Here is a 16,698-nt window from a genome sequence, read left to right as displayed (position 1 = left end):
CACCAAGTCTCTTTATCTTCAAACTTCTTTCCTGACGTTTTCCCAAGTATTTCAATAGCCGTCTCTCTAATAATATTGGCCATTTTTCTCCAAATTGTGTTAGGGCTTCCTTTCATGTTCCAACATATTTTTTCTACTATTCTTTCCCTGACTAGACCTTCCTTCTCATCTTTTAGCATCCACCACTTGATTTTTTGTGGTCCTCTCCGATATTTTTGTTTAGTTTCGCTTTTTACTTCGATGTCCAGAACAAGCAGCTTATGTTGTTGGCTTACTGTCTCACTAACTATTACCTTGCAGTCCTTGCATTCACGTATGTCTTCTTTCCTTATCATGAAGTAGTCTATTTGGGATTGATGTTGTCCACTTTTGTAGGTAATAAGTTGAGTTTCTCTCTTTTTAAAGAATGTGTTAACAATCGCCATATCCAATGCTGTTGCTAATTCTAGCATGTCATCTCCAGCTTCATTTCTAGTTCCAAAGCCTAATCCCCCATGTATTGTTTCATATCCTGTCTTGGCTTGGCCCACATGTGCATTGAAATCACCTCCTATTATAACTTTCTCCTCCGCTGGAATATCACTCAGTATGTCTCCCAATTGATCATAGAAAGCTCTTCTTTCATTCTCACCCAGACCTGTTTGAGGAGCATACACACACACAACATTCAATACCTCTTTATCAATTACAAATTTCACTGACATCATTCTATCACTCGTTCTTACAACTTCTACTACGTTATCTTTCATTTCACTATCAGCAATTATACCAACTCCATTTCTAGTGTTACTATTCCCTACATACCACAATTTATATCCATCACCTAGTTCTTTCGCCCTTTGTCCTTTCCACCTAGTTTCTTGAATACAAGCAATTTGAACTCTTCTTCGTTTGAGCGCATCCACTAACTCCAGACTCTTACCTGTAAGACTACCAAGATTCCAAGACCCTATCCTGATTTTTCTAACCTGTAATGGTGTTCCCCCTGAGATAGTCCTCACCCGGAGATCCGAATGGAGGCTCATTTTACTTCCGGAACATTTTACCTCAGGAGATGCCATCATTTCAGTATAAGTTTTTATTTCGTTTGGAGAAGGTCTTTTCATTATTATGGCCTGAAAAGATTTTTGGATATTTGATGCCTGAATGCCTTTTCTATCAGCACCATACCCTGCCCTGTCCTGCACGTTTAGCCAATACACCACCAATGCAACCAAAGTGCAGTATTACCCCACACCCGCCTGCATTTTTCTGTATAGGCCAGGATCCCTACTGTAAGGACTGCCCTATAAGCCAATGTATTGTTGCCCGTATCCCGCCACTAGGAGGCACGTACTTCATTCGGGATACCTCGATACCAAAACCTGATATTTTAAGAAATAAAACATAGAGGAGAATCCAAAAATGTAAAAAAATGTATAAAGAAAATTTTGTTTCACCCTGTCAATATGGGTGGTCTTGTATATTTGGAAATGTATTTAAATTCTGTTATTATCTATGCCCCAATCTCACCTAAATAAACTTTTTTCGTATCTCCTACAACAAACGACTAATTGGACTTCCCACAACCTGTATGCATACAAAATCTCCGCTATAAAATTTTTTCAAAGAAAATGTTATTGGTTTTTTTAAAATAACTCCGTTAAATTTTGAAATATGAGATTTATCCAAAAACCATTACAAAGCTAAGTAAAAGTTCTATAACAATGTATTAAACATAATTTTCTAAATCCTTTATTTTTTTTTTAAATACAAGGTGAAAAGGCCCCGGTTACATGGTTCTCGCAGTAAAATTTAGGTTTTAAATGTTTCTATCTCGGTTATTTTTTGTCGTAAAAAAATATTAAAAAAAGAAAAAGCTTAAATAAAGTTAATAATAAAATTTTGTTTTGTACCATTTTTCAAGTATATCGAGTATTTTTGGAGTTATTATCAAAATAAAATGAAATTCACAAAAATTTGAAAAATTCTAATTTTTTTTAATCGTATTTTTTTTCAAAAATATGCATTCTAAACCGGTCAAAATTGTTGAAGTTATTACTCATGTTAAAATAAATAAAGTTTTAAATGGGTTACTCTAAATTTTAATTTTTGTGGAAATGACGTATGTTTCATTTTTCATTCTTCCCTAAAATATCTGAAAGGGTCCTATTATTTCCATCATAACTTGCTTAATTTTGATGCTATCGACTTCTTATATAGCTTTTTGATAGTTACCTTTAAGTACTTTATTAAAATGTTTAATATCTATATTTAACAAAGTGCATCGTTTTCCTGTTATTTAAGCTTGAATACTAAGATTTGAGTACTCGCGGAAAAAAAATGTACATTCAATTGCATATAACTCACTTTGTATATGTAATAAAGGATTTTTAGAATAAGGAGCTTATTTATTTTTATATTATCTTCGATTTTGGTAATAACAACTTTTCTGAAGAAACTTATGGTTTTTGAGTTATTTATGAAAAACTGCTTTAAAACATGGATTTTTTTCAGGAAAAATCAAAACATTTGATCTTTAATAACTCAAAAACTATTGATTTATTGAAATAACTTTATATAACAAATTTTACTTATAATTTGTCCCTCTATCGATTAGTGGTATTATATTTAATAAAATAATTTCCACCCCCGAGAAGGGGTGGCATCCCCCCCCCCACCAGGGTAAATGCGCAAGTTGGCACCATGTCACCTTTGTTTCTTCAGGTATCCTCTACATACTTACCAATTTTCATGAAAATCGATGGAGGTTCAACGAAATCGGAGGTGAAAACCTTCATTGACTCCACTATAAATAGTTATTTAAATTTGAAACTGCTCGTGTTGAAAGTTCTTTCTGGTACATCCTTAATCTGCGACTTTTACAATTTATAAGACCGCAGACGACGAATATAGAAAACAAAAAGGACTCTACTATATGCAATCGGGTGAAGTCGAGTTCGCTCCGCTTCGTTCAGGTATATTTTAGAAGGGTACGAATTGGCCCCCGCATGAATGCGGGTAGGCTCTCATATAATCGCGGAAGCATTAGACATGGTTGCCAAACCGTGTAATATTTATACTGCTTAGGAAATTTACATAGACTTTTTATAGGAAAATTATACTTTTAGACAAATACTTTTAGAGTTTGTTTTTGTTCAACATTGGCATATTTTAACACAAATTATCGGTGTCGGCCGGTATGCGCTCGACCGTTTTGCGCTCTTACCTGAAATCGGCCGGTTTGCGCTCTACACTCTAATACCCGAAAGTTAAGTTAGGACCGAAGGGTTAGGTCTTCCTCCTTTCCCATAGATATTTCTAGGAAGGTACCTGTTTCTAACAAAAAGAGAAAATTTGAAAGAAGTGACAACGCTGGGTGATATTTTCGACATGTTTAGGTAAAATAAATTTTATCTATGGGAGCCAATTCGGACTCTACCTTTTTTAGTTCAGGTAAAATTCTTACCATTGGGAGCGAACTCGACCCCGTCCATGCAATCATATTCCGTTTTCATTCGTCTAGGAAAAGGACAGAAGAGGAAATTTCTAGTACTCAAATCTGAGTAAAGATAGAAAAGTAAAAGATGGTTTTGCTTGTTTTCGATTCAGAGGGATGTACAATCGCTGGACAGCTATTTCCACCATTTCAGGCTTCCTCAACAGCGCCAGCGAACACGAAAAGTTTCAGATTTAAATAACTATTTACCATTTTAATTTTATTATAGTGGTAAATTCTGCATCTGAGACTTTTCAATTTAATTATTATTGTAATCACTCAACTATCGTTCTGCAATGTTAGTTAGGTTTATACTTTTGATTACTCTAACTTAAAAATGGCATCTGTTGTTAACAATACATCCAAAAATATATTGAGTGTGCAATCTTTCATTTTTTGTTTACTGAAGTTACTTGAAGTTACTTTCATTTTTTCTTTACTGAAGTTTGTTTACTGGTTTACAACCATTGCAAATTCGTATAAATTCGACTATAGTATGAAAACGCATATTTTGCGTATCCAACTGTCAAGGATTAGTGTCGAAAATTTAAAAGTGGAAGAGGGGAGACAAATGACAGGCCGTGAGCAGGTGTATTGAATAAAGCATCAGCGGACAGAATTGTGGCACATTATTATGTGTTAAGGCTTTGATTACAGGAAATTTTCGAATTTTGTCAGAGAGCCAAAAAAGCTTGCGAATGGGTTTATCTTTGCATTTGACTTGCGTATCTCACAGAATACAGGAAAACAGTAATGACTAGGTGTCATTATTATCTTATATTATCTTACCATCAAGTAAATCACGAAAACGTCCAGATAGGCTCTTACGTGGTGTCACTCTTCTGCATCACAATGCCTGGCCTCATGTTATCAAAGTAGTGAAAGAAAATGTACAACGAAAATAGTGGACATACATAAAAACAACATATTTTTACATAAAAACCAGGAAAAACACAACTTCTGGTAAACCGATTCTTCCGTTTCAAGACCTCGATCTTATACATCAAAAAAAGAACCTATATACCAAATTTGGTTAAAATCTGAAGTCTCTTTCAAAAGTTATCGTGCTATATTAGTCACATATTATTATGCATAGTCGCTATTTTGAATCCCCGCCATTTTTGTAAAAGGCAAAATCTGAGATGACCTCCTATCTAAATTTTAATCTTTATATGTGTAGTATATGTGGTCCAAATTATATGCTTCTATCATTAAATAGACAATTCTTATAATATTTGCACGAATCTTCTGCACTAATAGGGTAACAGAGGTCTGGGACATAAAAAGATATCATGGCTGCGTAATATTCGCCAATGGACAGGAATCCACAGGTATAGAATGCTTCGCAATGCTGCTAAAAACATAATTATTTAATCGTGACTATCTATAATCTCACCCCTTACAAGACAATGTACGGTGGACGACCACGTATAAATGCACGGCACCTTAACAACAAGAAGAAGATGCAGTGGCGTAACTAGTCTGACCTGCGCCCCAATGCAAGTATTCCTCGTGCGCCCCTATTCCCAGACTTATTCTCCACCCCCTCCCCCAACCTCCAACGAAACTAACAACATTTCTCCAGAGAAAGATTATACAAAGAAATATAACAGTAATTTTAAAGTTAATTATTAAAAAGTTATTATCCAAAAAATTAATTGAAAGTAAAATTAAGGGGCTATCCTAGTGTAAAAGTACGAAATTCACATACTTTTTTTAGTTTCTTAAATAAAAAGAACTGTACCAATTGTTTTGAAAATTTGCATGAGCATTTCACCGTGAAAATAAAAACATAGCTCCACTGCTGCAGTGATTGGGACTAATAGAGACCCTGAAACATGAAATTTCAAAGTTATTATTGAAATATAAGTTATTTTCTATACCATCAACTAGGGGTATTTGATCGGATAAAAAATGTCAATTTGGCGGTTTCTGAAACTGCAAATGTTTTAGCTAATTTTAAAAAAAATTTCAACACTTCATCATTTTCCCAAATTCTAATATTTTTCAAAAATCATAGTTGATGGTATAGGAAATAACTTATTTTTTTTATTTTCACGGTGCCAGTATCTGGCGCATAAATCGTTTAATTTTTAATATTTTTTAATGAAAATTGTTTTGCTTCTTTTTATAGTATATGCTTATGCCAATTTTCAAAACAATTGGCACAGTACTATTTATATTAGAAATTCCCAAAAAAAAAGTACTTATATGAATTTCGTACTTTTACACTAGGATAGCCCCTTAAGTTACTGAACATTTCCAAATACCAATAATATAACTGAAGTAAAAATCACATTATATACTTACAATTAATTAATGTTATTAAACAATTATTTTACAGGGAGAGAAGCTACAGGGAGTTTTGCTTCAACATATTTTTTTGCTAAAATTTTTCAAGAATATCAGTTTTTTGCGCCCCCCTAAGGCCTGCGCCCCAATGCACCGCATTTGTTGCATTGGCGTTAGTTACGCCACTGAGAGAATGCACCTACTTACAATCCTACGAAACAAAACAGAAAAATGTAAATTAATATGTGCAACAATATTTAATATCATCGAATACACATACTCCTAAGCAATAACCATGACAACCCATAAAACTACATTTCAAAAATCCATAAAAAATGGGACATTGTATCCACAGTGTCCAGTAAGAAACTATTTACTTTAATATTTACCTAGATAAAAAGCTTATGGAACCCACGAAAAAAATGTATCCATAATTTGAGGATTACTTACATACATACGTTCGCCCTCTCTTGAGGCTGAAAAATACTATGACCAGATCCATTCAATATGGTCCCTACCTAAAAGGGGATGGATTTGTGATTCCTGCAAATGCGTGTTATATTTCGAAATGTGGTTGAAAGAGGGCCGTAGTATTCGTTTTGCAGAAATAATTATTGTGAATGCATAATTATTAAATTGATTATTTAAAATAATTATTGTGTGAAGAAGTAAATAAAACATTTAAATTCCAAATAACTAAAATATACAGTGCGTCCATAAAGTAACGCATAAATTCATTATTTCGTAAACCGGTGAATTTAAGGAAACCTCCTGAAATAGGTCGATTTTTATTTTTAAATTTCGATTTTTTGGCATATACCTATGTCATAGTAGTGACGTCAACCATCTGGGCGTGATGACGTAATCGATGATTTTTTTAAATGAGAATAGTGATCGTGTGATAGCCCATTTGAAAGGGTATTCAATTCTCTATTTAATAATATAAACACTACCATAATTATTTATACAGGGTGTTTAAAAAAATTAATTGAGACCAAAAGAAGAATGTATGTAATTTATTTAATTCAAAATACGTTTTACTGTTGTCAGAAAACAGGAACAAATATTTATTTGACAAATAAATATTGCTTTTCGCTTAAATTCAATGTTAAAGCTGCCACCTGCCTCTTGGCAGTTTGAACATTTCGTTTAAGCGAAAATCAATGCTTATTTTTCAAATAATTTTTTTTTTGTTTTCTGACAGCAGTAAAATATATTTAAAATTTAATAAATTACATAATATGTGCCAACTAATCTTTTGGTATCAATTAGTTTAATAAAAAAAATTTGGACATCATGTATAAATAATTATATTAATGTTAATAATGTTAATAAATATAATAATGTTTATATTAGTGAATAGAGAAGTGAATACACTTTTAAATGAGCTATCACATGACCCCTGTTCTCATTTCAAAAAATCATCGATTACGTCATCACGCCCAGGTTTGATTAGTATGATATATATATGCCAAAAAATTGTAATTTAAAAGTAAAAATCGACCTGTTTCGGGATTTTTCTTCAAAGTCGTCAGTTTACGAAATAATGAATTTATGCGTTCCTTTATGGACGCACTGTATTTAACGCGAGTTGTGAGACGGGCAAAATTAATATTGGTTTCTGTATATTACAATAATATTCTGTCTGTGAGGCCGGCCCCAGTGGTGGGCGAACTGAGCGGCTGCCCAGGGCGGCAAATTTTTAGTGGCGGCAAGTTTTAGAGGATCGGCAATTTTTAAAAGGATCTACCAAGTAAAAGGGGGCGAGGTCGCTAATCTTGCCCAAGGCGGCAAAATCTCTAGGGCCGGGCCTGTCTGTCTTTGTTATAGAAAACGGATTTGTTATGAGTTAATTGAACAACCAAATTAGAAAAATTGATTTTTTTATAAAAAAAAATGTGAAATAAAATATACTCATCTATAATAAAACTATGTGAAAATATGACTATTCAATAGAAAATTAACTGTCATCATTATAGTTGTGACACAGAAGGGGTTCCATCGGTGTATTTTTCGTGGAACAATAATTTACAACGCGTACATTGCAACGACGGCTCTTTTTACTCCGAATTACTATTATGTGTCTTGACATAGTAGATAAAAATTGGCTTGTCTTGACATGGTATAACCCCCTAACCCCCTCAATAGGATGAACCTTGAGCTCTATACGCTTAAGAGGAAACAGTAGCGATCAACAGGTATCAAAATAAAATAAAAAATTTTAGTAGTTCCAAAATGACACAAAATCTAGGCATCGGTTAAAAAACTTTATTTGAAGAAAGTGTATTTTGTTGTTCTTCTTAATGGCGGTACAGGCTCGTTTTTTTAATATTGTATTTAATTACAGAGTAATTTCCACATATTAATATATTTTTCAAATTGGGCTCTGTACCGCCATTCTTTATTATATTACGAATATGTGTGCCAAATATCTCAAAAAAATATTCAAAATTACAGTCGCAATCTTGGAACGCGTTATCGCTACCTGTTGATCGCTACTGTTTCCTCTTATCACCATTATAATTCCATGCCCCCAGAGCCCCTCCAGTAGTTGTCACCCCCTCCTTGGAATCATCCTGGTTACGCCGTACGAAGATCCCTCCTCATCCGGTTTCTTCACCTGTTTACTTCAATATGTTTGTCAGGGCTAATGATACACAACTTATAGCCTCTCTCCTATCCAAATATCAACCTCAGACATTCTGATATCCGGTGCATTCTGCTAAATTACAGACGGAGGTCTGACATCAAAGTGTTTTCTGGGATAAGCAAACATCCACTTACTGACCAACAGCTTCGGGTGGACTTTTTGTACTAGAAATGAGAGATCATTTCCAAAGGCAGACGAATTAGAAATGGTCCACGGCATAGAATGGAATATCTAGGCCACATAATGAGAGGGGAAAAGTACTCCCTGCTAAGGCTCGTAATCCAAGGAAAAATCTCGGGAAAGAGAAATGTGGGACGTAGAAGGATTTCCTGGCTGCGAAATTTAAGGGAGTGGTACGGGTGCAGTTCAATACAACTGTTCAGAGCTGCAGCCAACAAAGTTAAGATTGCTGTGATGGTAGCAGGTAGCCAACCTCCGATAGGAGACGGTACTGAAAGAAGACGAACGGCATTAGGCAAAGAGAAACCACTACATTTAAGACTAGGAATGGCGGTTGTTGACCAAACACCGGTTTTCGGTTATACCGTTTTTTTTTTCACCTACGGTTTAACCTGGCGGTTATAACCGGTCAAAAAACCGGTTATTCCAAAAACCGGTTTTCGGTTTTTTAGTCAGTAGCCAATACCCAATAGGTTACATTTATATTGAGCTTTAGTTTGCGATACTCCATTCTAATCGATATCAATCCATATCAGTATAGAAATCAGTCATCAATGTTGTCAAATCGGTTTCGGTCAGCTTAAAATTTCGTGCGTGTGGAAGTAAAAATTTTCCCATTTTTTTTTTCTGAATTCATTATTTTTTCCTGATATCCGGTTTTTCACCGGTTATTACTTTAAAATGAAAAAACCGGTTATAACCGGGACAATAAAACAACCGGTAAAACCGATTATTGCGTAGTAAAACACCGGTTTTAGGTTATAACCGGTAGGTTTTCCCATCCTTATTTAAGACTCAAAGAGCATCCATATAGTTAATCATCGTGACTAACAAAAATTTGAACAAACACTCTAATGATCATGGAAAAAGTGCATAATGTAGTTATAGAAATGGAAAGCCTAAATATACGTATTAAGAATTAGTGACGTCCACTGTCCCGATACAAGCAGACAGCCATTAACATAAAACAGTATTAGCCCAATAAATGACCATTTTGGAGTGTAATTTCCAGGGGCAACTCCGAATTGCATGAAAATTTGGATTTACGTTCTACTTACCCTCCACTTCAAAGTTGAATTTGTGCCGTTGGTTGCTTTTACTTGGGGGTGACATTTACCCCTTCTCGGGGGGTGAAAAACGCGTGTTTAAAATAAGGCCGGAAATGGATAAATTGACTTATTTTAAGCACCTTTGTTCCATAAAGTTTTTACGCAATTCAATACTTTTCGAGTTATTCGCGATTTAAAATGTTGATTTTTCGACAAAAAAACTACGTTTTCAGGCCGTTTTTCTCAAATAACTCAAAAAGTAGATATTTTATCGAAATAAATATTTTTAGCAAAAGTGTAGCCTATAAAAAAAACGAAAAAAATGGTGTACCAGTAAAGTCTACAAATTAAGCAGAAGCAAAGTTGTAGCTCATGAAAAATACGTTCTTATTCGTCTAATTCCAAATCGAATAATTCAACGCGAAATCACTGAAGAAAGAAGCGTTTTTCGAAAAAACCTTATTAACATTTTTAAAGTATCGAAAAAAAGCTTATTACTTGTTTTTTACAAAAGTTTACAGTATCAAAAATAAACGAGTTACACTGAAAAAAAAAGTTGGTCCCTTTTTTTTAGAAAAAAAAATCGTGAAAACCTCCGTCTATTTAGCACCCTAAATGAAATTAATCGTTTGGCTTTACCATATATTTTAACTGTATGTGTATTGTTTATATGATCTGTAAGTTTGATTGGTTTGAAGTGCTTATTTATGAAAACATTTGGTTTTATATTAAAAAAAAAATTCTAAAAATTTTTTAAAAATTTTATTTTTTCAAAATAACTAAAGTATTAGTGATTAGAAAAATCTTAAAGAGTAAAAAAATGTAGGTTTTGCTATTATAAATAGGCTGGTTTCATTTTGTTTCTCTGTAAGACAAAAATTGGTTAAGATATGGCTGTTCAAAATTTGCATACACTCGTGATTAGTGACCCATTCAAGCTTTCTCAATTATAACCCTTTCAAAAATAAACACTTTAAACGGGTGAGACTGACAGATCATATAAGAAATAGATAGGTATGTAAATTGTTTGTAAAGCGGTAGCGATTAATTTCATTTGGGGAGCTAAACACGGCGAGATTTTCATGATTTTTTACAAAAAAAAAGAGGGCCAACTTTATTTTGAGCGTAACTCGCTTATTTTTAATGCTAAAACTTTTGCTAACAATTAAAACAAAGCTTTTTATAGACACTTTAAAAATATTTTAAATGGGTTTTTCCCGAAAAGTGCTTAATTTTTCGGTGATTTCACCTTGAAATGTTCGATTTGGAATAAGACGAATAAGAACTTATTTTTCATGAGCTACAACTTTGTTTTTATTTGATTGATAGACTTAACTGATACACCATTTTTTTGGGTTTTTTATAAGCTATACTTTTGCTAAGGATATTTTTTTCGATAAAATATTTACTTTTTGAGTTATTTGCGAAAAACCGTCTGAAAACGTAGTTTTTTGTCGAAAAATCAACATTTTCAATGGCAAATAACTCGAAAAGTATTATTGACTTATGTAAAAAACTCCATAGAACAAAAGTTGCTTAAAATTAGTCAATTTATCCATTTACGGTCTTATCTTGAACGTATGTTTTTTCACCCCCGAGAAGGGGTGACTCTCACCCCCCAAGTAAAAGCAACCAACGGCACAATTTCAACTTTGAAGTGGAGGGTAAGTAGAACCTAAATCCAAATTTTCATGCAATTCGGAGTTCCCCTGAAAATTACACGGTATTGGCGAATTTCCCGTTCATTTACTGGGCTATATATAATTCACGTCAACACAGTTCACCTACCTACCAACCTACCACAGTTCAACTACCACTGTGACAGGGACATTTTTAGTTGCCAAACTCGTCCGATACGTCTAAAGGTGGGAAACAATCAATATAATGTGAATGTATAGGTTTCTATCGCTAAATTTCCCACCTCCACTATGTTCATCTCACAACGTAATGTTTTCCATCTTTTGCGTTATTTTTCCGGCTATTAGCGCGTTCATCACTGTACTTGAGGTTGTCAAGTGCTTAAATTTAAGTTTAAACACTCATTTTTGAGATTCTGAAATGGGGAAAAACGACGAATAGAATGGAATGAGACCAGATATTTGTCAAAAATAGGGTAGCATGGTAAAGTAAAATCAGAAAAACGACACAAAAAAAATAATATGAAATTACAATATACCTAAATCTAGTAATCCTAATCTGATCAAATAAGAAAATGTCTGGGCATATTACACTATGTGCTTCATGAAGAAGTAAAACCATTGGCGAAGCGTCCATGTAACCATTGTTACCATTGGTAACAGTTAAAATTTGCAAATACTTAAATATTTTATGACTACTATGAAATAATTCCATTTATATTTTTTTAAAATAGAAATATTTGTTAATAGTATCTACCTAATTCATTAAATAGCCAACTAGACGTACAAAAATATCAGCGAGTTGGCAAAAATTGTTGGCGAAAATATGTAAAATCGGTTGCACGTTATTATAATACGCCGCGCCGTTCCCGTGCACCGTTACCACTTCTGTGAGTGGCAACGATGATGGTAGGATCTTTGTATCGGTCAGGACTGGATCGTCTCTGAAAATTTTGCAGGCCCGATGGCTCTGAAGTCGCTGTGGATTAGTATTCGTGTTACCAAATTTTAATTTGGTTACGCTAGGTAAGGGCCGGTACTTTATGTCCCGGTTAGCTAAACGGGACATAAAGTAATAGTCTATAGGGACAGAAAATACCGACCGTAAAATTATCAGACTTAATAAATGCAATTTTAATTATTATTATAATTATAGGTAATAATTATAATTGCATTTATGAAGTCGGTTATTCTTAGGGCCGGTATTTTCTCGATTAAACTCCGGTTAGTTAACCGTACCGGCCCTTTGGATTCGATTATTGCATAATATGCATTATTAATTATTAGTTTATAACTTGTAACTGTACTTGCTTACTATACAGATAACATATCTATACCTTTTTATCCTAATTAATCATATCAATCGATTTTAATTACTTGTAGAAATATATTAATTAACATCAATACCTATTATTATATGACATCTAATAATATTGATTATACAGTACATTGTAGTGTATAATCAATAAAATAATTTTTTTTAAATATTTTTTCCTAAAAATGACAAATGAATGTACTGATTAGTATGATACTAATTATATAATTTGGATTTTTTAATAAAGTATAAAGGTGATATAATACATATTTTACCTACAAACAACAAATATCTATGTTTTTAGTTTGTACATAGATACTTTATACCTATAATTTCTTAAATCACGCGTTCAATTTTTTAATTTTATTTCTATATTTCATCTATTTCTATAATAGACCTGGATCGCGCGTACCAAAAAAAAGTTGATTAATAGCAAGCTGAAAATTCATGGCGTCTAGTCGGACAAACTTTGATGTATGGGAACACTGGAACAGGGGAAGTTTTAATTGTGGAGCAGGTTGAAAATTTGGAACGTCAGACTACGAAAACTTTTCATGTGTTTTGTCGGACAGAACATCCAATTAATTTGTTACCATTTAATTAAACTCTCATGCAAATCTCAGATATATCTGGTTTTGGTAACACTTTAGAAAAAGTCACGCGTCGCCACTGAGTAAAACCCTTTTTAATTTTAGTCTTCTGCTTCTTCTTCTTCTTGTTTTTGTATAGACATGACGCTGTCTGTTTTTTCAATGTGCCTTTAGTAAGTTGTCGTTCCATCGTTTTCGTGATCTTTCCACTGATCGTCTTCCTATTGGGGAACCGTCTCTCGCTGTCCGGACTACCCTATTTGTTGCCATTCGGCTTATGTGGTCATTCCATTGTATTCTTCTGTTTCTTACCCAGTTATTAATGTTATCCACCTTGCATCTCCGTCGTATATCAGTACTTCTAGCTCTGTCCCATAGAGTCTTACCATCGATTTTTCGAAGGGTTTCCATCTCTGCTGTTTCGAGCAATCTTTTTGTGCTGTGTCGGGTCGTGTTTCTGCCGCGTATGTCATTATTCGTCTGATGACTCTTTTGTAAATTCTGCCTTTCACTTTTTTTCCGATATTTTTGTTTCTCCATATTGTGTCATTCAGGCAACATGCGGCTCTGTTTGCTCTATTCACTTGATTTTCCACTACTTTTTCGAGCCTTCCGTAGCTAGATAGTGTGATGCCTAGGTATTTAAACACCATCACTTGTTCTATTATTTAACCTTCCAGCAACAATTTACATTTTATTGGATCTGCTGTTATAACCATGCATTTTGTCTTTCTTGAGGAAATTAACATGTTAAATTTTCTGGCGATTATGTTGAATTGGTGCAGCATATGTTGTAAATCATCTTTACTTTGAGAGATTAGTATTAAATCGTCCGCATAGTAGACTATTTTAAGTTGTTTTTCTCCCATTTGGTATCCTTTTTCAGTTCTTAATTTTTTTTATTATTTCGTCCATGATCAGGTTGAACAATAAAGTCTAAACGGGAACTGGTGTATGTTTTCAAAAGACTGATAGTGGATTATGTGGTCATGTTGTTTGTAAGAATGGTAGCCATTTTATAAAAACACATTGAATGTGATTTTTTAAACATTTAAGGGTTTTTACCCTAACCAGTGGTTATATCCCTGGGTTGATTTTAAACTATAGAATGTGTTTGTTCGAAGTTTTCTCTTCTTTTGAGGTTTTTACACCTATAAGACGATAGCTCTGATGATGGCATTAATATGCTGAAAGTACTTAGCTGATTTAATAAATTTATTTACACAATATCAGTCTTTTGAAAACATACACCAGTTCCCGTTTAGATTTATATAGAAGTGTGTACAAGTCCAACAGTCTTTTTCTATTCTATTGAACAATAAAGGACTCAAGGAATCCCCCTGTCTTATCCCATTGACGGCTTCAATTGGGTCAGTTAGTTCATCTTCCAGTTTTACTTTTATTGTGTTGTTCTGGTAGATATTTTCGATCGTTTTAATTATTCCTAGAGGTACCTCTCTGGAGTATAACAAATGGATAACGTCCTTTAATGTTACTCTGTCAAATGCTTTCTTATGATCCACGAAACATAAATATGCTGGTTTGTTGTATTCCAACGATTTCTCTTGAACTTGCCTCATTAAAAATATAGCGTCAGTGCATGACCTTCCCGACCTAAAACCTTGTTGTTCTTCTGCTAATGTTTTAATTTCATTAGATTTGTTTGTTATCACTTTGGTTGTTAATTTTAATGTTGTGTTTATTAAGTTAATTTCTCTGTAATTCTCCGGGTCCGATTTGGCTCCTTTTTTGAAAAGATGTATTAGGATGTTTGATCTCCATTCTTGTGGTATTCTGTTTTGTTCTATTATTTTTTGTATTAGTTGTAATAGTTGTTTAGTTAGATCTTGTCTGGAGCTTTTCTATTTTTTAATTTTCTTAATGCTTCCTTTACCTCTCCCTCCTCGATGTTTATTACTTCGTTTGTCGTAACTTCAGGTGTTGGTGGTTCATTATCGTCGCCTTTAGCAAATAACGATCGGAATTAGTCTGCCCATGTTTCCTTCTGAATGTGTTTCGCTTTTAATAATTATTTTATTTAATTTTAGTAATAAACTTATATTCATTTTTTAGGTGACAAACATGTTCAGTGTGGTAGAAGAGTGGACGTCCTAAAATTTTGGTTTATGTGGAAAGCCAAAGGAACCAGTGGTTTCGAAAAGCACATAGACAAAGTTTTCGAAAATTCTAAGTACTTCCTTGAATGCATCAAAAACAGAGAAGGTTTCGAACTACTTTTAGATGATCCAGAATGTACAAACGTATGCTTCTGGTACGTTCCTCCGAGTTTAAGGACCTTGGACAAGACAGATCCCAGCTACAAAGAAAAGTTACATAAGGTGGCACCCAAAATTAAAGAACGGATGATGAAAGAAGGTTCGATGATGATTACCTATCAGGCACAAAAGGAACATCCAAATTTCTTTAGGATAGTATTTCAGAGTTCGGGTTTAGAAAAAGCTGATATGTGTTATTTCATCGAACAGATAGAAAAGATGGGCGGAGATCTCTAGTATTTTATCGAAATCTATTTATTGCTTGTATTATATGTATATTTAAAGTAGATTTAGAACACAAAATAAAAGTTTAGTGATATCTCGTTTTTTTTTTTTCTTTTCTATTCAATAATTTTATTCAATGACATATTCTAAAAGGAACGCTACCGATTTGCTTGAAGAAAAAAGATTAAAACCAATGCATACTGCCGGTAATAACATAATATAGTTCTGAAACCATAACTTGGCGGAGATCTCTAGTATTTTATCGAAATCTATTTATTGCTTGTTACTTAATGAAGAACCCTATGGAAGTGATGAGGAGCAAGTGGAAATGGTAGAGGGAGTCAGAGACCCGGCGGAAACAATAAAGACTCTAACCGTGGAAGAAATAAGAGAAATCATACATAGCATGAATCATGAAAAACAATAAAAGTGCAGGCAGCAATGGTATTACTGCAGAATTAATCAAGTGTGGGGGAGAAGCACTTATAACGCGAATATGCAGCCTGTTGACGAAAATCTGGGAGCGAGAGGAAATGCCGGAAGTATGGAGAGAGGCCATAGTATGTCTCATTCATAAGAAGGGAGATAGAGCAGTGTGTGAAAACTATAGGGGTATCACTCTCCTAGACGTAACATATAAGGTACTCGCCAGAGTCGTAAGAAGCAGACTGGAAAGGCACTTATACGAGCAGGTTGGTGAATACCAGGGAGGATTCAAAAATGCAGATCCACCATAGATCAAATATTCGTGTTGAAAATGATTCGGAGCAGTACATACGAGCAACAATTAAAGTTAAACCTCCTCTTTATAGATTTCACACAAGCTTACGATTCTGTGATAAGAAGGCGTCTGTACCAGGCCCCTAAAGTACTTGTAATTCCGGAAAAGATGATCAGACTCATAAAAATGACCTTAGTGAAGACCGACAATAGAGTAAGGATAGAAGGAAGCCTAACAGGAAAATTTGAAGTTAAAAGGGGATTAAAGCAGCGATATCCGTTGTCC

The 16,698-nt window shown here is 33.9% G+C and overlaps 1 protein-coding gene across 1 annotated transcript in view; it reads left to right on the top strand.

Annotated features, from left to right (window-relative positions):
- Positions 1 to 15,786, top strand: part of LOC126886429 (cysteine sulfinic acid decarboxylase) — a 68,029-nt gene extending 52,243 nt beyond the window's left edge. The window contains exon 4 of the mRNA XM_050653362.1: positions 15,265 to 15,786. Within this exon, the coding sequence (XP_050509319.1) occupies positions 15,265 to 15,704 (440 nt within the window). The 3' untranslated portion in view covers positions 15,705 to 15,786. The remainder of the gene's footprint in view (positions 1 to 15,264) is intronic.
- Positions 15,787 to 16,698: the final 912 nt, after the last annotated feature.

Source organism: Diabrotica virgifera, chromosome 6 (assembly GCF_917563875.1).
Source record: "Diabrotica virgifera virgifera chromosome 6, PGI_DIABVI_V3a".
NCBI classification, from domain to species: Eukaryota; Metazoa; Arthropoda; class Insecta; order Coleoptera; family Chrysomelidae; genus Diabrotica; species Diabrotica virgifera.
This window is presented reverse-complemented; position numbering and strand designations above follow the sequence as displayed.